At 50.9% G+C, this 21,973-nt stretch overlaps 2 protein-coding genes and 1 non-coding gene across 3 annotated transcripts; 2 read left to right on the plus strand and 1 right to left on the minus strand.

Moving 5' to 3' along the window:
- Positions 1 to 7,821: 7,821 nt before the first annotated feature.
- Positions 7,822 to 15,959, plus strand: LOC123045856 (ankyrin-3). The gene is made up of 4 exons (XM_044469079.1): positions 7,822 to 8,271; positions 13,005 to 13,280; positions 13,899 to 14,036; positions 14,117 to 15,959. Exons 1-4 carry the CDS (start codon positions 7,933 to 7,935, stop codon positions 15,677 to 15,679), a joined length of 2,316 nt encoding a protein of 771 aa, XP_044325014.1. The 5' UTR covers positions 7,822 to 7,932; the 3' UTR covers positions 15,680 to 15,959.
- On the plus strand, positions 13,599 to 13,714 carry LOC123047878 (U6atac minor spliceosomal RNA). Its single transcript, XR_006423189.1, has one exon. It is a non-coding gene; the product is annotated as a U6atac minor spliceosomal RNA (small nuclear RNA).
- Positions 15,960 to 16,245: 286 nt separating the features above from the next.
- Positions 16,246 to 20,525, minus strand: LOC123045857 (ribosome-recycling factor). The gene is made up of 8 exons (XM_044469080.1): positions 20,201 to 20,525; positions 19,849 to 19,992; positions 19,642 to 19,757; positions 17,741 to 17,832; positions 17,368 to 17,389; positions 17,226 to 17,294; positions 16,645 to 16,713; positions 16,246 to 16,569 (listed from the first exon to the last, which is right to left on the minus strand). Exons 1-8 carry the CDS (start codon positions 20,388 to 20,390, stop codon positions 16,489 to 16,491), a joined length of 783 nt encoding a protein of 260 aa, XP_044325015.1. The 5' UTR covers positions 20,391 to 20,525; the 3' UTR covers positions 16,246 to 16,488.
- Between the last annotated feature and the right edge of the window lie 1,448 nt (positions 20,526 to 21,973).

The following is a 21,973-nucleotide window of genomic DNA, read 5'->3' on the forward strand; positions in this document are numbered from 1 at the left end:
CATGGGTTGAATTTGGGGACGACTGGATCCATCGCATAGACGTCCCGTAGTGCTTGCTTCCGTTCCCGCTTGGGGATGTGGGTGGCGTAGATCATGTTGACCGTTTTCACCTGGGGGAAAATTTCTTCTGTCCCCCCATGTTCGGACGCCGGGGCTCCTCGTCATCATTGCTGTGCAGCCCCTTGTCCTTGTTTTCGGTGTTTATTTTGCCGGCCTGTTTAAATACCGAGTAGTCTCTATTGGTGTGGTTGGCTGGCTTGTCCGGGGTGCCATGAATTTGGCACGAGCGCTCCAGTATACAGTCTAGACTGGACGGTCCCTGATTGTTGCGTTTGAATGGCTTCTTCCGCTGACCGGATTTGGATCCGCTGAATCCGGCATTGACCGCTGTGTCTTTGGTGTTGTCACCGTTGTTCTGTCGCTTGTGTCTGTTGCGCCGTAGCTTGCCATTGTTGTCACGGACGTCTGACGTGCCAGAATGTGGCGTAGTGCTGCTACGAGCCAACCAACTGTCCTCGCCCGCGCAAAAGCGGGTCATTAGTGTCGTGAGAGCTGGCATAGACTTGGGTTTCTCCTGTCTGAGGTGTCGGGCGAGCCACTCATCACGGATATTATGCTTGAAGGCCGCCAGGGCTTCGGCATCCGGACAGTCGACTATTTGGTTCTTTTTAGTTAGGAACCAAGTCCAGAATTTCCTGGCTGATTCTCCGGGCTGTTGAGTAATGTGGCTCAAGTCATCGGCATCCGGAGGTCGCACATATGTGCCTTGGAAGTTGTCAAGAAATGCATCTTCCAGGTTTTCCCAACTGCCAATGGAATTTGCGGGCAGACTGTTTAGCCAGTGTCGGGCGGGTCCTTTGAGCTTAAGGGGAAGATACTTGATGGCATGTAGATCATCTCCGCGGGCCATGTGAATGTGGAGAAGGAAGTCTTCGATCCATACACCGGGGTCTGTTGTGCCATCGTATGATTCGATGTTTACGGGTTTGAACCCTTCTGGGAATTCATGATCCATCACTTCATCGGTGAAGCAGAGGGGGTGTGCGGCGCCTCTGTGCCGGGCAATGTCACGACGTAGTCCGGCTGCGTCTGACTAGTTATATTCGGCCTGGCCAGATTTGCTGGTAGTGTATACGGTATGACGGTCATCGTCATGTGCTGTGGTGCGCCCCCGTGATCTGTAGATCGATCTTGGTTATCCTACAGCGTTATCCAGTTTATCACGCAGGTCCTGAGTATTGCCCCGGGCCGTGGTAAACCGGCATGGGGGTGGGGGCTGGTATTCGGGCTGATATGCCGATTTATCCCGACCTCGAGGCGGCCGGTCAGCCGTGTGGTGCTCGAGTCCATATTCCTCGGCGGCCAGGACTTCTGTCCATCTATCTGTGAGCAGATCTTAATCAGCTTGAAGCTGCTGCTGCTTCTTCTTCAGGCTTCTCGCAGTGGCAATAAGCCGGCGCTTGAAGCACTCCTGCTCTGCGGGGTCTTCGGGTACGCCGAACTCGTCGTCGTCGAGGCTAATCTTGTCTTCGGAGAGGGGCATGTAGTTGTCCTCCTCCGGATACCTGTCCGTCGCCTGTTCATCTGGGCTGTCATGCCCATCTTCCTGTTCGCCCTGCTCGAAGGCGGGCTGTTCGGGGTTGTATTCATCGCCGGCACCATCCGTATTGTCTTCGTCTCCGGTGCCGGTAGTGCCTTGGCGGGGCTTGGAGCGGCTTGGGAGACGCCCATGCTTTGCTTTCTTCTTAGAGGGGTTATCCTCCGTTGCCTCATCGCCATTGGTTTCTTTTAGAGTGTCCAGCATGTATATATCGTATGAAGAGGTGGCTGTCCACCGCCCTGTGAGCGGTGGCTCCTGTACGTCTCCGGCATCGTCGTCCATACCGTCGATGTCTTCTAAGTCGAAGTCGAGCACGTCGGTTAAATCATCGATCGTGGCGACAAGGTGGGTGGTGGGTGGGCAGCGAATTCCTTCATCGCCTGCTTCCCATTCAAGCCGGACATAGTTCGGCCGAGTGCCTCCTGATAAAGAGAGAGACTTTAATGAGTTCAGCATGTCGCCAAAGGGCGAGTGCTGAAATATGTCCGCAGCGGTAAACTCCATTACCGGAGCCCAACCTGGCTCAGTTGGCTCAAGAGTGAGCGGACCGGGACCAACACCCGGATACGAGTCCGGGGGTCCGGGGATATAGGTGTCCATAGAGATGTGACCTGTGTTCGGCTCCACTGCCGATGAGCGTGCGTCCTATGGGGCAGGGTCCATCCCTCCGTCCTCGGGCAATGCAACCTGTTCCGGATTTAGATCCGGGGCTATTGCAGGGATGATGTTCCGAGCATTGTCCGACAGCAGGTCTAGGCCGTGCTCGTCGTGACTGTCCGGCGCTCCTGGGACAGGCTCGAATCCGTCGAAGACCAAGTCTCCACGAATATCTGCCGTGTAGCTCAAGTTTCCGAACCTGGCCTGGTGGCTAGGGGCGTAGCTGTCGATCTGCTCCAGATGGCCAAGTGAATTGGCCTGCAGTGCGAAGCCGCCGAACACAAAAATCTGTCCGGGGAGAAAAGTCTCACCCTGGACCGTGTTGTTGACGATTGAAGACGCCATCAAGCCTCGAAGCGAGACACAGAGAAACTTTCAATGAAAGCACCAATGTCGATGTCAAAACCGGCGGATCTCGGGTAGGGGGTCCCGATCTGTGTGTCTTATGCTGATGGTAACAGGAAGCAAGGGACACAATGTTTACCCAGGTTCGGGCCCTCTCGATGGAGGTAAAACCCTACTTCCTACTTGATTAATATTGAAGATATAAGTAGTACAAGAGTAGATCTACCACGAGATCGTAGAGGCTAAACCCTAAGAGCTAGCCTATGATGGTATGATTGTAATTGTGATCGGCCTTCTAAGGACCATCCTCTCGGGTTTATATAGACACCGGAGAGCTAGGGTTTACATGGAGTCGGTTACAAGGAAGGAAATATAATATCCGGATCGCCAAGCTTGTCCTCCACGCAAAGTAGAGTCCCATCCAGACACGAGCCGAAGACTTGAGTCTTGTATCTTAACGCTTCTATAGTCCGGACGGTGAATATAGTCTGACTGTCCGGATACCCCCTTATCCAGGACTCCCTCACATGGCATCTTTTGTCCTACCACGTGGCAACGGGGTCCTAATGGAAACTAAGGGATATTAAGGCCTCCTTTTAATAGAGTACCGAACCAAAGCATTAGCACTTAGTGAATACACGAACTCCTCAAACTACGGTCATCACCGGAAGTGTCCCGACTATTGTCACTCCGGGGTTGCCGGATCATAACACATAGTAGGTGACTATAACTTGCAAGATAGGATCAAGAACACTCATATATATATTCATGAAAACATAATAGGTTCAGAGCTGAAATCATGGCACTCGGGCCCTAGTGACAAGCATTAAGCATGGCAAAGTCATAGCAACATCAATCTTTGAACATAATGGATACTAGAGATAAAACCCTAACAAAACTAACTCGATTACATGGTAAATCTCATCCAACCCATCACTGTCCAGCAAGCCTACGATGGAATTACTCATGCATGGCGGTGAACATCATGAAATTGGTGATGGAGGATGGTTGATGATGATGATGGCGACGGACTCCCTTCTCCAGAGCCCCGAACGTACTCCAAATCAGCCCTCCCGAGGAAGAACAGGGCTTCGCGGCGACTCCTTATCGTAAAACATGATGAATCCTTCTCTCTATTTTTTTCTCCCCAAACTTGAATATATGGAGTTGGAGTTGAGGTTGGCGGAGGTCTAGGGGGCCGACGAGATAGGGGACGCGCCAAGGGGGGTAGGGCACGCCCCCACCCTTGTGGCCAAGGTGTGGCCCCCCTTTGGCTGATTCTTTCGCTAGTATTTTTTATTAATTCCAATAGTTATCTCTGTGAAGTTTCAGGTCATTCCGAGAGCTTTTATTTCTATGGAAAAATAACACCATGGCAGTTCTGCTGAAAACAGTGTCAGTCCGGGTTAGTTCCATTCAAATCATGCAAATTAGAGTCCAAAACAAGGGCAAAAGAGTTTGGAAAAGTAGATATGTTGGAGACGTATCAAGGGCATGCGAAAGTGTTCAAGAGCTGCATGACAAGTTGGTAGGGGTCTCGCGAGTCCTAAATAAGTGGAGTAAGTAGTCTTTTGGGAGTGTCTGCCGTGAGATCAAAGGGCTTAAATAGAAGCTAGATGACTAAGAGGTGATCCGTTGCGTACTGGTCCAACTCATGTCGAGTTGAAAATAAATGAAACTAGTCGAGCTATATCACTGTGAGGAACTAATGTGGAGACAACGTGCAGGCACAGAATGGCTTTCATTTGGAGATAAAAACATGATTTTTTTCACCTTGGAGCTAGTTTGCGTAGAAAGAAAAATATGGTTCGAGCTCTCAAAAGCTTCATGAGCGTACTAGTGGATAACCCAGATGAGCTAAGGGCTATGACAAATGCTTTCTATCAAGATCTCTACACCTCCGAGGGTGTACAGGGTCTAGACGAAGTTATTGCTCACATACCTTGTAAACTAACAACAGCCATGAATTCTGATCTACGTGCGCCATACACTAGGGATGGAGTTAAGAACGCACTATTCCAAATGTTTCCCACTAAAGCGCCAGGACCAGATGGGTTCCCAGCTCAGTTTTATCATAAGTATTGGGATGTGTGTGGGGATGATGTGACCAACATTGTGCTCGGGATTGTAAGAGGAGAGGAGAGCCTGGAATGCATAATTGACACTATTCTTGTCCTCATACCTAAGGTGACAAATCCTACTTTGCGCTCACAATTCAGACCCATCAGTTTATGCGATGTCCTTTATAAGATAGCATCGAAGGTAGTAGCGAACAACTTGAAGCAAATACGACCAGGCATTATCTCTAGGGAACAGTCTGCTTTTGTCCCAGGAAGGTTGATTACAGATAATATAATTTGCACTTATGAATGCTTACACTTCATGAAATGAAACAAGTCAAAGAACAATTGTTTTTTTGCTCTCAAGTTGGATATGGTGAAAGCTTACGACAGGTTGGAGTGGGCTTACCTAAGGGTCATCATGAGCAAGTTGGGATTTTCCCAGGTATGGATTGACACAGTTATGTCCATGGTTTCGTCGGTTTCTTTTTCAGTGATCTTTAACGGTGAGAAACTTGAAAATTTTCGTCCATCCAGAGGGATTCGACAGGGAGATCCAATCTTCCCTTACCTTTTGACTGCAGCAGAGGGCCTTTCATGCCTCATGAAATCCAGTTGTCGGTCATCATTGTTGGAAGGTATTAACGTGGTGCATGCGGCTCTGCCCGTGAACCACCTTTTATTTGCTGATGACAACATGTTTCTTTTCAAGGCTAGTGTGGAGGGTGCACAACAGGTATACAACCTACTGGACAAATATTGTAATGCCTCAGGGCAGAAAATTAATAATGGAAAGTCATCTATCTTTTTTAGCAAAGGGTGCCCACAGATTATCAGAGAAGGGGTGAAAAACAAACTATAAGTGCAGAACGAATCTCTTAGTGATCGATATTTGGGGATGCCAACTGATGTTGGTCACTCTAAAAATGGGACTTTAAAATATCCGATGGACAGAGTATGGGATAAGGTTAAAGGATGGATGGATAAACTTTTGTCGGCTGCTAGCAAGGGGATTCTCATAAAATCAGTTGCCCAAGCAATCCCTATTTATTTTATGTCTTGTTTCAGGCTCCCGAGAGGTCTATGTGAAAGTGTATCATCCATCGTATGTCAGTTTTGGTGGGGAAGTAAGAGGGGGAGACGGAAACGAACTTGGGTTGCATGGGATATTATGACTAGACCAAAGCATATGTGTGGTCTTGTCTTTAGAGATCTAGAGCTTTTTAATCTTGCCCTCTTGGCAAGGCAATCGTGGAAGCTAATGATTGACCCAAATTCATTGAGTGCAGTCATTTTTAAAGTGGTTTATTTCCCTAATTGTTCACTTCTTGATGTTGAATTGGGATCTCACCCCTCACAAATATGGAGAGCCATTCTCGATGGGAGGGATGTTATGGTGCAAGGAATTATCAGACGGACTGGAGATGGAGAAACTACTCACATTTGGGACCATAATTGGATCTAGCGGGGAAGCCACAAAAGGCCAATTACTTCATTGGTGCAGAATCCTCCCCAAAGGGTGTCCGAGCTAATTGAACCTTCCATGGCGACATGGAGAGAGGACGTTATTCGTTCTGCTTTTACACTTTTTGATGCTGAAGCAATCCTCAAAATACCTTTGTGCACAAGAAAGATTGATGACTTTTGAACCTGGTATGAGGAGCTGCGAGGCATCTTTTCAGTATGCTCGGCATATCGTATGTTAGTATGGACAAAATATAATAGAGAGAGTTGGCTAGAAGGATGTGAAAGTTCCTCACATATTGAGTCCGGGAGCAAGGAGTGGAAATTACTTTGGAAAGTGCAAGTCCCATCAAAACTCCATTTGTTCCTTTGGCGGCCGGCGAGGCATTCCATACCATCTGGTGAAACTCTCCATCGACGGAATATGGCCACGACCTCTTCATGTAAGCTATGCGGAGTCCATGACACGTGGAGACACACCTTGTTAAACTGCCCGGTGTCGCGCAACACTTGGGCATTATCTTCAGATGACATTCTTGATCAAATGAGCATTCATCAGGAGGAGAGCGCAAAGGCATGGATTTTTGCTATGGATGATGCTCTGTCATACAAGGAATTTGTCAGGTTGGTGGTTACTCTATGGGCCATTTGGAGTGCACGTAGGAAGGCTGTCCATGGGGATATCTTCAAAAGTCCACATGCAATACATGGGCATGTCACCTCTTATTTGATGGAAATTCAAGCTCTTTCACACAAAGTTGAGATGGGAATCAGGACACAATAACGACAGACGGGATGGCTTGCACCCCTTGATCTTCATGCAAAACTGAATGTCGACACCGCTGTTATAACTGGACCTGGAGGAGTGGCTGGAGTGATCTGTCGGAACCAGCTCGGGATCTTTCTTGGAGCCTCAGCGATAGTATTCAACAACATTGATGATCCCGTGTAATTGCAGGCTCTAGCTGTACGAGAAGGGCTGGCTCTGGCAGCAGATTTGAATCTACACCAAATATGTATAGCTTCTGACTGTAAAGGAGTGGTCAGAGATGTCACGCGTGGAAGGCTGCAGCGTTTGGGGCAATCATCCAAGAAATCCAGCTGAATTTATTGTTCTTTGCTTCATGCAACATAGTTCACGAGTTTAGGAGCTCAAATATTGAGTCTCACAATTTAGTGAAGCATGCCTTGCGGTTAGGGCTTGGACGCCATGTACGGTTTGGCCAGCCCGATGGTATTCATTTCATCCCTGTAAACATTATGGCGGTTTGAATAAAGCTTCGCGACATTGTCTCACAAAAAATACCCTTAACATTTGTGTCAAAAAAAAAACCTACACACAAAATCTTACATACTACCAGACCCACTTGTGTACCCTAAAAAAAAGACCCACTTGTCAGCCCCAAGCGCGCCACGATCGTTCAATCGTTCCCTCTTGTCCGTCAAACACTCTCTCTAATCCAGGCTCCTGAGCCTGAGCCTGAGCCGGAGCCGGAGCCAAGCCGCGCGAGGATCGTGTGATATCCATAGCGCTGTGGCCGCTCACAACTCAGCAGGCTCACGCTCCACCCCACCCGCATCGATCGCGCATCACACTTACTCGTGGACCCCACGCCCAATTCACCGCGCAGTTACTTTACCCCTCATCACCGCCCGTGTCAAGAGCCCACTATATATGACGCCTCGGCGAGCTCCCGTCGCGCCCTCCCCCTTTCAAGTCTCCCCCTTGCCCAGAGACAGACACGGAGAGATCGAAGCAGAGTGGAACTCCATACGCCGTCCGTCGAGAGGAGCAAGCTTTCTAGAATGGCGGTGCTGCTGCGCCCGGCGGCGATCGCCGGCGGCCGGCAGGTGTGGCCGGTGGCGGAGGAGCAGGCCGACGCGGCGGCGGCGGCCTCCCAGCGGCTCGTGGAGGCGGTGGCGCGCGGCGACTCGAGGGAGGCGGGCGAGCTGCTCGCGTCCGGGCGCGCGGACGTGAACTACGCCGGTGTGGTGTGGCTCGACGCGCGGCGGGTGGCGGAGGCGGCGCTGCGGGAGGGCGCCGCCGCCGAGCTGCGCGCGTCGCGCGAGGAGATCCGCGCCGACGTCTCGCCGCTCTTCCTCGCCGCCGGAAACGGGGACGTCGCGCTCGTCCGCGCGCTGCTCGTGAGTGCTTTCCTCCCCCCTCCTCTGCTCTCGTCGTTTTGGGGCTTGCTCTGCTGCCGTTTCGCGTGTCCTGTGTCCCGTCTGCTGGGCGGTTTGGACAACAATCGCGCATGCTACTTTTCGGTCGGTTTGATGCGTTTAGCCAGGAATGCGAGCTCCGATTTGGCTTATTATGACCAGCGTTTCATCGAGAATTTGTAGTACTGTCAAGCACGAACACACATTTTTGTCCTTACAAATAGTCTAGGAAAGGAAACATGGAGAGCGTGCGCCGCTCAAAATTTGAAGTGCCATAGGGCGTAGGCCGGCCTTAGCCTAGCTAGCTCCATTCCTCCCACAGCATATGCGCTTTACCTTTACCGAGCCGGTGAAGATTTTCAAAGGCATTTTTCGAATGGTCTCAGCGGACGCTGGCGACTCACGGATGTGTACAACACACTGTCTGTATCTCATATGTGGTACCCGATAGATAGAAGGTTGGTCATCTACTTCCATTCCATTCCATTCCAAATGAAAAGGTTTGTGCTCATCATAGTTCTGTGTACTGTATAAATGCACGCCCCAGGACAGATCCCATTTCTGGTTTAGATTAGACATGCATGCCGGCCCTCCCTCCCAATTATGCGCTTGGCTCGGCCCTTCCTAATCACTTCCTACCGTCCAAAATGGAGTTATACTAGACATAAAGTGCAGTCATTACGAGATATTTTCCGGACCCAATCATGTGTTCCCTCGCCAGTCTTCACTTGAGGAACACCCATTTCTCTGCAATTAGTTTCTGGAAGAGGGGCTACCAAGGAGTACTAGCCCCAGTCCGCATGGCTGCGATGGGGACCATGTTGCTTTGCGTTTGCAGTTCCTCTTTAATGCGTGTACGGACACATTTTGTTGTCTTGCCATGATAGAAATTGTGAAACGGATGGGGGCATGGAGCCGCCCATGGAGCTCACGCAGGGAAGCTTCCTGGACAAGCCGTCTAGTAGGAGCATGTCCTAAATATACCGTATATGTGCACCGATCGAGGCCTAGACATACCGGACATACATACATACATACATACGGTTTGGCATGTTACTGGTACAGCACATTCCCTACAAAAATACAGTATATATTTCCTATTTTTTGTAGTAGTAAAAAGGTGGCGTCTCCTCGCAAAGAAAAATACTCTCCATTGTGCTCCTCAAGGTTGGTCTAGAAGGCAGGCCTTGTGACTACTGTGCATATGCTGCTGGCTGCTCCGTAGGAGAGATGCAATGGAGTATTTTAGAGACGATTTGGGGGACAGGGGTAGATGGGTTTGACTTTAACCCTGACCCATCCATGCTTTGTTTACTGCTGCCGATAATATAATGTATCAGGTAGTAGAAAGCACCGGTGCCCAGCGTTTGATGGTGCTCCCGTAGTGCTGCTAATCAAGTTGTGTACTACTACTACAGACAGGCAAGAGAAGAGCTCAACCTCAACGCTTTGGTAGAAACCAATATATTCTCCCCTCGTGAGCGCGGTCGGGTTTGGTATCACGTGACCCCCAGAGTCCCAGCAGAGTCCATCCTACGTCCGTGTCTCTGTCTTGTGTAGTGCACACTCTAGTAATCCTCAGATTTGTTGGATCCCATGCTACTCTGCCTTGGCCTTTGGTTGCCACCTGGGCCTGGTCACTGATCACGGCCTCACGTGCCTGTCACGCGTAATCATGCAAAGATCGTTCTACTCTAGAGTGTGCCTCGCTGCCGGAGGTGGAGGCGAGGTGAGATCCATGATCCATCTACGTGGACTGCAGCGTCCGGCCGGGTGATCCGCCGGTGTCATGGGGCGGCCCGATGCGCCATGACATTGCCATTGAATGGGACTGGCAGGGGAGTAGGTTGCGACTGACGGGGCCGAGCACGAGCACGAGCACGCACCCCGGCCGGCCATGCCATGCCATGCCATGCCATGTAACAGTAGTTTTTGCCTTGCAGGCAAAGCGCACGGCGCATGTGTACCGGCACTCTCCCCTGATCTCTGCCAAGGCCAATAAATGCCATCGCCGGGGACAGGAGTCCCATGGCCGGCGTGTGGCCCTCGCCCCAGACCGCATGCTTTGCTGCAGCATCTCGTGTGTTTGGAGCTCTTCGTTTGGCTGGCTAGCATGGAACGGGGATGCGGCCGCGCGTGCTGCACCATCTCGGTCTGCTGGGTCTTCCGGATCGGACAATTTTAGGGCTGAGCCTCCTGTGTGTTTTTAAGCGTGAAGCCGATCCCAAGACCTGTTGCTAGCACAGTCGATCGAGCTCATCCGGGCCGGCATGGCTTATGCCGGCAATGGTAACAACAGTAGCCGGTTTCATCCATGATCGGAGAGGATGAGGTAGCATCGGCTCGCTCAGCGGAACCACATGATCCGCATCTGCCATCTGCGCGGTCAGGCAGGCCGCTGATCCAATACGTCCAAACCACGCCAGCTGTATTTGATCACGCCATGAAACCTAGCCCCTTGAGAGGCTGAGCCCCCAAGCCGGCAAGTAGGCCAAGGACTCCGGAAGTAGGCGATCCTTCTCCGTGGCAGCGCCAAGGGCCTCGCCATTAAAAAGATACCAACGCAACGCATGTGTGTGACAGAAAACCGTCCCAGTGCAATGCATCACAATCACATGCCCGATCGCATCGCATCGCATCGCTCCGCCTCTGCACGGCACGGGGGAGAGGAGGAGGAGGAGGTATCGGTACGGTACGGAGAGCTCACCCACGTACCCTGTCGTGCTCCTTGTCTTGTAGCCATGGTCTGCCCCCTCTGTCACCCAGGGCCGGCCCTGACTTTTGAGAGGCCCCGGGCGAACTGAAAAAGCGGGCCCCCAAAACTACCGTAGAGTAAAAGAAAAACCCTGTATATATACATATGACAAAATTTCACCACGGTTCTCTAAAGAAATCACCATGGAAATGCATGAACAAAATTTCCAACGGTGATATTTAGGCAAATGCCATTTAGGAAATATTTTTGTGAGAAAGGATTGGGAGCACCTGAAGTGGCATAAATTCAACTATCCGACCATCTACGATCTGGCTATGGTTCTCACTCAGTCACTCGGTCCTCGGTTCCTCATCTACTTCAAAACAGCAATCTGTACAGAAGAGAGATGATAAATCCACAAACGGACAAAACGTAGAAACTAGAAAGATTAACATCAAAGCCTCAAAGGTAAATGATTCAAGAAATTGCATGAATTTGATCCCTTAACTAGCAGCCTGTAGCTGTGTTTTGATTGTTGCAAACTGAGTCACTGCCGCTTCACGCCGGGAGATGGAGAAATCGAGAGAAAATGTAAGAAATCATCCTCTCGCAAAGATCCATTGGTTTTTGGGTGATGTAATCGCTGAAGAGGAATCGGCAGCCGCCGCCGTGTGCGCTGTTACCAAGGTAAAAGAGGGAAGCAGTGCGAGGGATGGCTGGCTGGTCGGTCCTTTAATTGCTTCTTAGACTGGCTAGTTGGGCCTTAAGACTCGTAGATTTTTTTTTTTGAGAAGGAGACTCGTAGATTATTTGCCGGTGGAACGTTTTACCTAAAAGCCATACCTGGGTATGGGCCCCTTATCAGTCTGGGCCCTAGGCCGTCGCACTTCTTGCCCTGGCCCAGGGCCGGCCCTGCTGTCACCGGCCAGCTGTACCCCCTGCTGCTCATCACTCATGGCTAGCCAGCTACGCGCACTTGGCGCCCATGCACAGCCGCGGGCACGTCCTTCCTTGTCCTGCCGCGCCTGCCTCTCCTCGTGTATGTGTATCCGCTTCCTGTGGTGGCCTCCACTGTGCCTGTGCGCCATTCATGGTGACATGGGGAGACCATGCACTGTTAGGAACATCACCTCGGCTCAGTGCACCAGTGCAATGTATTTATTGTGCGATGCGCAGTGCTGGAATATAGTCTAGGTTTCCTTGAGGTTGATACAGGGAGGTCTTGTTACACTGTGAGTGGATGGTTAAACTGGACATCTGACGTGACTTTTGATGCTTAACATCCATGGCCATAGCATCTTTTATTGCTAAACGGAGCCGTTGTTCATGCATTCATTATGTTCGATTTGGGTAGTAGAAAATGAAATGAAAAACACGATGGGAAGCACTGTTTGTCTGTAATCGAACAGCATTTGAGCAGATCAAATGCGCAAGCCTGGATATTTTTTCGGTAGGTGTGGCCATCTTGAAAGCTACTACTACTGCTATATGCAGCAATGTTGAGCTGACACAGAGGTAATGAAGCCAGAAACATAAAGAAGATTTGATATCTCGATGGATAGCGATGCCATCACCTGCAGAATTTTGACCAGATTCCCTCTTCCAGTAGGAGGCCCCTTCTGTTCTCTCCTGCATAAATGAATCCTGGCATAGTGCCAATGCAACAGTACCTGCACAGCACAGGCTCGCCGGCCAGCAGTCCACATATTGGTCACCACATCACCGACCTGACCGGACATAGTACTAGCAACAGCGACATTTGCTACTCGGCCAGCTATGGTTCCGAGTCCCGATGGTCATCGCCCTTTGCCCCTGTTCTGGTACTAGTACGTCGTTGGACCATCTTTATCTTTACCTTCCGTGCAGTGAAAGCGAAATTAGAAGTAGGCCTTATGCACATTTTTGTTTCAGGAATTCAACTGGCTTTGAGAAAATTATTTACATAGCTCGATCCATGAACTTGATTATTCCGGTGATTTAGCCCCGCGTTTCTGATGGTTCGTTCGTGTGTCGCGTGCAGGCAAAGGGTGCGGACGTGAACGGGAAGGTGTTCCGCGGGTACCCGGCGACGGCAGCAGCGCGGGAGGGGCGCGCGGAGGTGGCGGAGCTGCTGGTGCGCGCCGGTGCGTCGCAGCCGGCTTGCGAGGAGGCCATCGTGGAGGCAGCGCTGCAGGGGCAGGCTGCCCTGGCGGCCATCTTCATGCGCTCCGACCTCGTCCGCCCGCGCGTCGCCGTGCACGCGCTCGTGTCTGCGGCCACTCGCGGCTTCGTCGACGTGGTCGACACGCTCGTCAAGGTATGCCCATGTTACATTTCTCTTCTTTTTTCTTCTTCCTTTTTCTCTTCTTCTACTCGGCTTGTAGCTGCGGCTTCATCTACATGGGCCCAAAGATTACATGGGCTTCGGGCAAAACGGTTTAGCACCAACTTATGGACTTGGGCTTCAACTGCTGGCGAGCCTAACTTCTCATGGGTTCAAGTGTTGTCCTAGGGCTGGGACCGCGTGGGTGCCGCGCGTCGAGCCGCGGAATGGAGCGTCGTAGTCTTTAGTCCCACCTCGCTGCTTTAGAGAAACTGTGACCAGTTTATAAGGCGAAGGGTACCACACACTTCTGTGTTCGTAAAAAGGAGAGACGGTTGGCATCTCCCCTGACAGGGACGGGAACGGTCTTTCCTCTAGCACACTGCGGTTAAGGCTACCCGCTTCGGCGGATCTAACCAATTTTTTTTGCCGATTTCTTTTTTTTCTTAGAAAACAATTTAAATAAGTTGTTGGACTTTAGTATGTTAAAAATATATTTAAATAAGTTATTCGAATTCAGGATGTTTTAAGTTTCCTACGCATGATTTTTTAACTAAACAATGTTATCTCCTACGCAGCATCTAATATCATCTGATTCTCTCCTCGTTGCAGTGTGGGGCTGATCCAAACGCGACCTCCCGGGTGCTTCTGCGTTCTCTCAAGCCATCACTGCACCTCAACGTCGACTGCACAGCGCTCTTCGCCGCGATCGTGAGCCGGCAAGTCGCCGTGGTTCGTCAGCTACTTCAGGTGTGCACCATTACATCCATGACCTCTTTTCGCGATCGACGCGTTTGATTCTTGACACTCATTTTGTTCCTCTTCTCCAGGCTGGTGTGAAGAGGGACACCAAGGTGAGGCTTGGAGCGTGGTCCTGGGACGCGGCCACCGGGGAGGAGCTGCGCGTCGGCGCGGGTCTCGCGGAGCCCTACGATGCGGCCTGGTGCGCCGTGGAGTACTACGAGTCCACCGGCTCCATCCTCCGCATGCTCCTGCAGAGCGGGTACTCGTCGGGCGCCACGCACCTTGGCCGGACGCTGCTCCACCACGCCATCCTCTGCGGGGGCGTCGGCGCCGTCGAGACGCTGCTGGCTTCTGGCGCCGAATGCGAAGCTGCCGTGAGGACGTCCCGGAGCGGCAGGTTCAGGCCTGTTCACTTGGCCGCGCGCCTCGGCCAGCCGGAGATCCTGCAGACGCTCATGGACAAGGGCTGCGACGTCAACGCGAGGGCGGAGGCTGGCGATGTCGCTGTCATCCTGGCCGCGCGCCACAAGCAAGAGGACTGCCTCAGGGTTCTCATGTCAGCCGGAGCGGACGTCGCGCTGTTGAACTTGGCAGGCGAGTCCGCGGCCTCCGTCGCCTCTTCGGGTGGCTGGAAGGCGGGCTTTGAACGTGCCGTTCTTGGCGCGATTCGGTCCGGGACCATCCCTCTGTCCAGCGATCGGCATGTGTTCTCGCCCATGATGTTCACGGCACGATGCGGTGATGCCGCTGCGCTGGAGGTGCTGCTCGCCCAGCCCGGCGTGGACGTGGACGAGCAGGACGCGGACGGGTGCTCGCCCATAATGGCCGCTGCCAAGGAGGGCAATGTTGACGCCTTCCGCGGCCTCGTGTTCGCCGGCGCCAACGTGAGGCTGTGCAACAAGCGTGGCGAGACGGCTATTGGGCTCGCGCAGCAGAGCAAGAAGAGGGACCTCTTCGAGCAGGTCATGCTCGACTTCGCGCTGGAGAAGGGCATGCCGGCAGGCGGGTTCTACGCCCTGCACTGCGCGTCCCGGCGCGGCGACAGCGCGGCCGTGCATCACCTGGCGAGCACGGGCTACGACGTCAACATCCCGGACGGCGACGGCTACACCCCGCTCATGCTAGCCGCGAGAGAAGGCCATGCGGCCGTGTGCGAGCTCCTGATCTCCCACGGCGCCCGGTGCGACATCCAGACCGCACGGGGCGAGACGGCGCTCTCGCTCGCGCGGTCGGCGCTGGCCACTGCCGCGTTCAACAAGGCCGAGGACGTGATCATGGACGAACTGGGCCGGCAGCTGGTCCTGGCGGGCGCGCACGTCGTGAAGCACACCAAGGGCGGGCGCGGGAGGCCGCACGGCAAGTCGCTGCGGATGGTCGCCGCAGCCGGCGTGCTCCGGTGGGGCGGGTCGAGCCGGCGCAACGTGATGTGCGTGGAGGCCGAGGTCGGGGGCAGCTCGGCGTTCCAGCGGCACCGGCAGAGGAAGGGCCGCCGAGGCGACGACGCGTACGCGCCGGGGCTGTTCCGCGTGGTGACGGCGACGGGGAAAGAGGTGCACTTCGTGTGCCAGGGCGGGGAGGAGGCGGCGGAGCTGTGGGTGCGGGGCATCAGGGCGCTCACCAGGGCGGTGTTCGGCAAGCGGGGGAACTAGATAGCGGCATGGCCTTCGCTCCGTGTAGGCTTGGCTTTGATAGTTTGCAGCAAGCGTGCCTGACATGCCTGTAAAGAGTAGGGGACATTAGAGCAGCGAGTTGATGCGTGGAGTTTGGGGTGTGCTGGTCTTCTGCTCGAAGGCTTTGCCGGGTTGCCATGATGTTTTTGGTTCAGGGCCTGTAGTTTGTACAGCTTTGGTGTATGTTTTTGGCCAAGTTGCTTTGGCTATGCTTGTAGTTGACTTTCACTCTATCTTCGACAAGTTCGCCCTTTCATGACGCCTATGGCTCTATTCTTGATTCTTCTCTTCCCCAGTTTTTGCACACGCAGAAAAAACCGAATGCCGTTTCTTAGCAAAAGTGATATATTGATCAAGATTATGCGGGTAACATTGACCTCTTTTCCCAACCACAACTAGCATTTTAGCCCACGAAAACATACCAAAAGCGACCTACTGATCAAGATTATGCGTGTCAACAGGTAGACTCTGACAGATGGCCAGGAAAGAATTTAGCCATAATGGACATAGTCTACAGCTGAACAGGAGAAGCCATGCTGGTCACAGACTCACAATAAACCAGCTTTCATTCTCAAAGTATCAATTCGTGACTACCTACAGCATAATCCAAGTTCCATCACCAAACCTGCCAGCTTGTCCTGGCTATCACATTGTTTTGAATTGCTAACAATGCCACAAGAAAATAAATTAATCGTTGATATGGCTGCAGCACCTCAGTGGCTCAACATCACTGGTATTTAAGTTGTGTAAGGTTAACGAAGGAAAGAACATCAGCTAGATGGACAGGTTCAGCTTCCAGAGATTTCCTTCTCCTTGGCCTTGCACATATCATCTGCCGACTTGATGAACTTCTTGGTCAATTCTTCGACCTGGAGGGAACATAATGTGTAAGATATTTACTACCACACAACATATTCTCTTTGAGAACATTGTTCAGTACTCACTTCTTTCTCGAGTCGCTTTATATCATCCTTTGGCATGCTAGATGAAGATTTCTTTATTGTATCAAGTGCCTGGAAACACAAGGGAAATGCATATATATAATGTAATAATAGGAAAGGGCATAAGAGAATCGAAATTGAATCCTAATATTTCAGAGAAACATGAGTAGTCGCGAGGATCAAATGCTAGGACAAGCCGTATTCAGAAAATACTACAGCATGACAGTGAACATTAGACACAAGGAAAACTGTAGGAGTAAGAATACAATTATATAGATCGATTTAGTAGTCTTCAGCACCGTTACCTTCATGAGGTCATAATACTGTCGCATGGTTTTCTAATTCTAACTCTAATAATAGGCCAGAGGACAAGTGGAGTAAGCGCATCCTCTTTCAACAGATATCATATGAGAAATGCTACATCATAAAATTCATAGCTCTCTCCTAAATGCAAGTCCCAAAAGAAAACATATACCTGGTGACAACTGCCTGAATGAACCATACAGTGACACTACAAATATCTAACTAAGCCTTCAAAACATCGATCATCATAAATTGAAGAAATGAAAGTAATGTAAAATTACCTTTTGGCGTGCTCTTCTAATACTTTGCTTGAAATCCTCAGCAGATTTAGTAACAACCTTACACATTGCCTATATTCAAGCACCAGAAAATTCATTAGTAGTTTCAAGAATAAAAGTGAGATTTAAGCTTAGTTAATCTTACCTGCATAGTCTCTTTCGTCAATCTGCACAGGGACAAATTAAATTAGAAGGCGCAAACAAATTTAAGACCAGAAAGTGCATGTAGTAAAAAAGATGATAAATATGAGTGCAACTTATCGCAAGTTTGTGGACAGCAGTGGACCTAGAAAGTACTCCCTCCGTTCACAAATATAAGAAGTTTAGATATTTCAATATGGACTACATACTGACTGAAATGAGCAAACAAATACACTAAAACGTGTCTATATACATCCGATTCACAAAATAGTTAGAACATCTTATATTTGTGAATGGAGGGAGTAACTCTTAAATCACTTACAGGTAAGCACAGACCTACGATAAACAATAACAGTAACATTACAATTTACACTTACGGAGGTACAGCTGCAATAATCCTACTGCCGTCAGGTGTTGGATTGATGCCCAATGGAGATGAAGCGATTGCATTCTCAATAGACTTCATTGTCTGTACAACAATTGGTTAGACAGTCACAGGAAGTTTAAGAAGTTAAAATCATTGTGCTAAATAACATTTGTAGGGCCTGCAGTAGCATTAGCGGGCACCATTTCTTCGATGTAGCATTCATAGTATATCGGTTGCCAGACCGCTACATCACTAGAGCACATGTCTATTTTTATCCCACGGGTCGCAGTGACTATCTTGTCATGCTAGTAACTAATAGGGATAAGTATATTTTTCATCCCTGAACTCTAGCGAAAGTCCAGAAATCGTGCCTCAACTCCAAAACCACCAAAACTCAGTCCCTCAACTAATTAAACCGGATACTTTTCATCCCTGGTAACGCATAAGGTGGTTTTGGTATGGCGTGGACCCTGGTTTTGACTAAAATGGGCCATGTAGCCTGGTTTTGACTACTAGCGGGCACCATGCCGGCTCTCTATCTCTCTCTCTCTCATTTTCTCGATCCCCTTTCTCACTCACAAAACAGAGCGGGCGGCTGCGGCGATTTAGGCAGCGGCGGTCTGGCCCGGTGGCGACCTAGGCGGGGCGGTGGCTGTCTGCTGCATACCTGGGCACGGCAGGCTGTGCTCTTGACCCATGAGACCAAGTGACGGCAACGGCGACGGCGACTTGGGAAGGGGCGCATGGCGAATTGTGGAGCCAGTTCAAGCAGATGGCATCCTCGGCAAGTTCAAGCCGCCGTTGTACGAGTTGTTGATGCAGAAGGATGAGCTGCTGCCGGAGAAGACTGTTGACTTACAAGTGGAGAAGAAGAGGAATGTGATGCAGTTTGTTGTATTGATTTGTTTCATCACATCAGTTGTGTATGCTTTCATGACGTGTATGTAGGCAATTGAGTACTAAATTGTAGACAAGTCAATGAGAACTTGAAGTGGTATGTAATCTGACTATGCTAATTTGTCATGGAAAATTCTGTTTGTTGCCACATTGCATGGCAATTGAATGTCCAGCAATTGAGCAATCTGACTATGTGTTGACAGTAATGGTACGCATTGGAAGTGGCTGTGGCAGGAGTGCTCTGCATAGAGCTTGACCATGTGTGTGCGCGTGAGTTTCTTTCTTCATCCTGGGCAACTCCAACATATGTTCAGCATTTCATTGGTAATATATTTTGTTCAAAAACTGGACAGTCCGACAAGGTCTGAACAAAGAAAGTGTATACCATAGTTTGAATTGAATAAATTGTAGTGAACATAGCTTAACAAAATCTGAATATAACTGAACATAGTCTAGACATTTCAGAGCGTTGTACTGAATTTAGTTGGACATAGTCTGGACCGAATATAGCTGAACATAGTCTGAACTGAATATAGCTGAACAAGGTCTATGTCAGACTAAAACCACCTTAAGCGTTACCAGGGACGAAAAGTATCCGGTTTAATTAGTTGAGGGACTGAGTTTTAGTGGTTTTGGAGTTGAGGGACGATTTCTAAACTTTCGCAAGAGTTTGAGGACGAAAAATATACTTATCCTAGCTGATAATATAAGTAAATAACATGATTATACAAAGTTGCTAGTGCTTTTAGTACCTTGTATATATCATCTGCTATCTACTGCAATGATTAAATCCATTACAACCCTACTATCCGCTGTTTAGTACCTTGGTTGACAGTATGTTATAAATAACTCATTAAGGTTAGGACCAATACACATTTTTTCCCGAACAGGAAAGCATACACATTTACATGAAATTATGGCATTGCGGGCTCCTACACTACACGTGATGCACCGAAGTGGTATCAAAATGTATTAATTTGTCCGATTTACTATCTAGTGAAGAAAGGCTCTTACATTAGGATCATAGGGCATCACTGATAGGGTATGCGAATCTAGGACAGAAACAACAGCAATACGACTCAATCCAACTTTAACATCCCCAGTTTCCACCATGATGTGGTCAAGCATGCCTGCAGAATACATCGGTTACATCATCTGTGCGAGAAATCGACATTGGCCAGCAGAACAATGACACAATGAAGATGCAAATCATAATTATACCAGGAGAAGCTCTCCCTGTCCGAAGTTTACTCAGCTCTCGCGACAGCGCAATGACGGCAGTGTCCATTTGTGCAGTCGCGGCCGATTTGACAGTCGGCCCGATATCAGGAGCGGCTTCAACGGTATCACTTCGACTATCATTCTCTAGGCAATGACCAAGAAGCAAGAATATCAAGTCTCTGATTACATCCCTATAATGATCCATCCCACAAGGTAATTGCAGTGCACTGATTTAAGAATTACGGAATCGAATAGAGAAGACCTAACAAGGAACAAACAAAACATAGTGGCCTTCTACCAAACAGCATCTAAGGGGCAAGGTGAGTCGAGGAGGGCGGGTGCGGCAACTTACTCGATTTCTTCCCTTTCGCGAAGCCTCTCCGGATCTCAAGGAGGAAAAACTGCGTGGTGGGCAGGTTTCTTGCGGCGGCAAGGGATCCGGCGGTCGGTAGGCGGTGGACGGAGGTGGAAGCTGAGGAGGCGGCGGCAGCGCGCAGGGTGCGGGCGGCGACTGCGGCACCTCGCCGCAGGAGGAGCGCCATGAGGGTTCTCACGAGAAGGGGTCTATACTCTATAGAGGACTCGGGGTTCTACGGGCGCCGCCGGCAGGCGGCGGCGGAGGCGAGAAGGGTTTTGTACTTTCGATGGGTTTTACTGCTTTAGGGGAGAAATACAGGCTTCGACCACTGCCCTCTTAGAGCATTAATAGTAGTACCCCTAAACCCTCACACCCTCAAAAATAACCGCTTTTTTACGGGTTGAGACGAAAAACCGCAAAGAATAGAACCCCTTAACCCTTTTTTTTAGAGGCTCAACCCCTATATTCCTTCCCAGCCTGTAGAAACAGGGGTTGGCAGCCCAACCCCTCCCCGACCCGGTTTCGTCTTCTCGTTCGCGCGGGAGGGAGTTTTCAGCTCCCTCCCCAGATCCAGCCGCCGCCACGCCTCCGGCCACACTGCCCGCCTTCGGCCGCCTCCGGCCACCCCGTCGCGCACCGCCCCGGCCACCCCTCCGCCTCCCCGCCCTACCCCGGCCGCCTCCCCGCCCCGTCCCGCACCGCGGCGCCGCCTCCCCGCCCCGTCCCGCACCGCGGCGCCGCCTTCCCGCCCCGTCCCGCACCGCGGCGCCGCCTCCCCGCCCGGCCGCGCCTCCTCCTCCCCATCCCGGCCTCGCCTCCTCCTCCCTTGCGCCGCCGCGGCCCGGCCGCCCTCCCGCCTCCCCCTCCCGCCTCCCTTCCCGCCTTGCCCTCCCGCCGGCCGCCCCTGGAGGAGCCACGCCCCTGCCCTGCCCTCCCGGGGCCGTCCAAGCCGCGCCCCCGGCCGCCCTCCCGCCCTGCCCCGGCCGCCGACGCCGCCTCGTCCGAGAGGTGAGGTTTTTTCATTTTTTTTCATTTTGTTTCATTTTCTTTTTGTTTCATTTTTTAGCACTAATGAGTGAATGTCCTTTGCAGATGGAGATGAACAATGAGGAGATTGTCATGTCCGATTCATTGGATTGGTCGACATCTGACGATTCCGACATTGAGGAGTTGTTGCAAGATGACGACGTCGAGATGATGAGCATCCTCATCGACGTGCAATCGTTTGAAAACCGCGTGAAGCTGATGGATCAAAGGAGAGGGTCGAAGATGGGCCGAGTCACCATCTACCGGAACCGCGCTCTCGGACACGAACATTTGATGGAAGACTACTTCTCCGAGGTACCTACATACCCTCCTCGTCTCTTTCGCAGAAGGTACCGAATGCGGCGTAGTTTGTTTGTGAAGATTGTCACCGATTGTGAGGCCGCCTCATATTACTTTAAACGTCGTAGATCCGCCGCCGGTATCATGGGGTTTAGTGCATATCAAAAGATATGGGCGGCAATGCGGGTACTCACTTATGGCATACCCGCGGATTATACCGACGAGTATCTTCGCATTGGGCAAGATACAACCACGGAGTCAGTCCGTAGGTTTGCCAAGTTGGTCATCAAGTTGTACGGTGAGCAGTATCTTCGGGCACCAAACGAGGAAGATACAAAAAGATTAATGGAAATGAATGAAAAAAGGGGATGGCCGGGGATGCTAGGTAGTCTTGACTGCATGCATTGGAGGTGGAAAAATTGCCCAAAGGCATGGCACGGA

The sequence above is a fragment of the Triticum aestivum genome, chromosome 2B (assembly GCF_018294505.1).
Source record: "Triticum aestivum cultivar Chinese Spring chromosome 2B, IWGSC CS RefSeq v2.1, whole genome shotgun sequence".
In the NCBI taxonomy this organism is placed as follows: Eukaryota; Viridiplantae; Streptophyta; class Magnoliopsida; order Poales; family Poaceae; genus Triticum; species Triticum aestivum.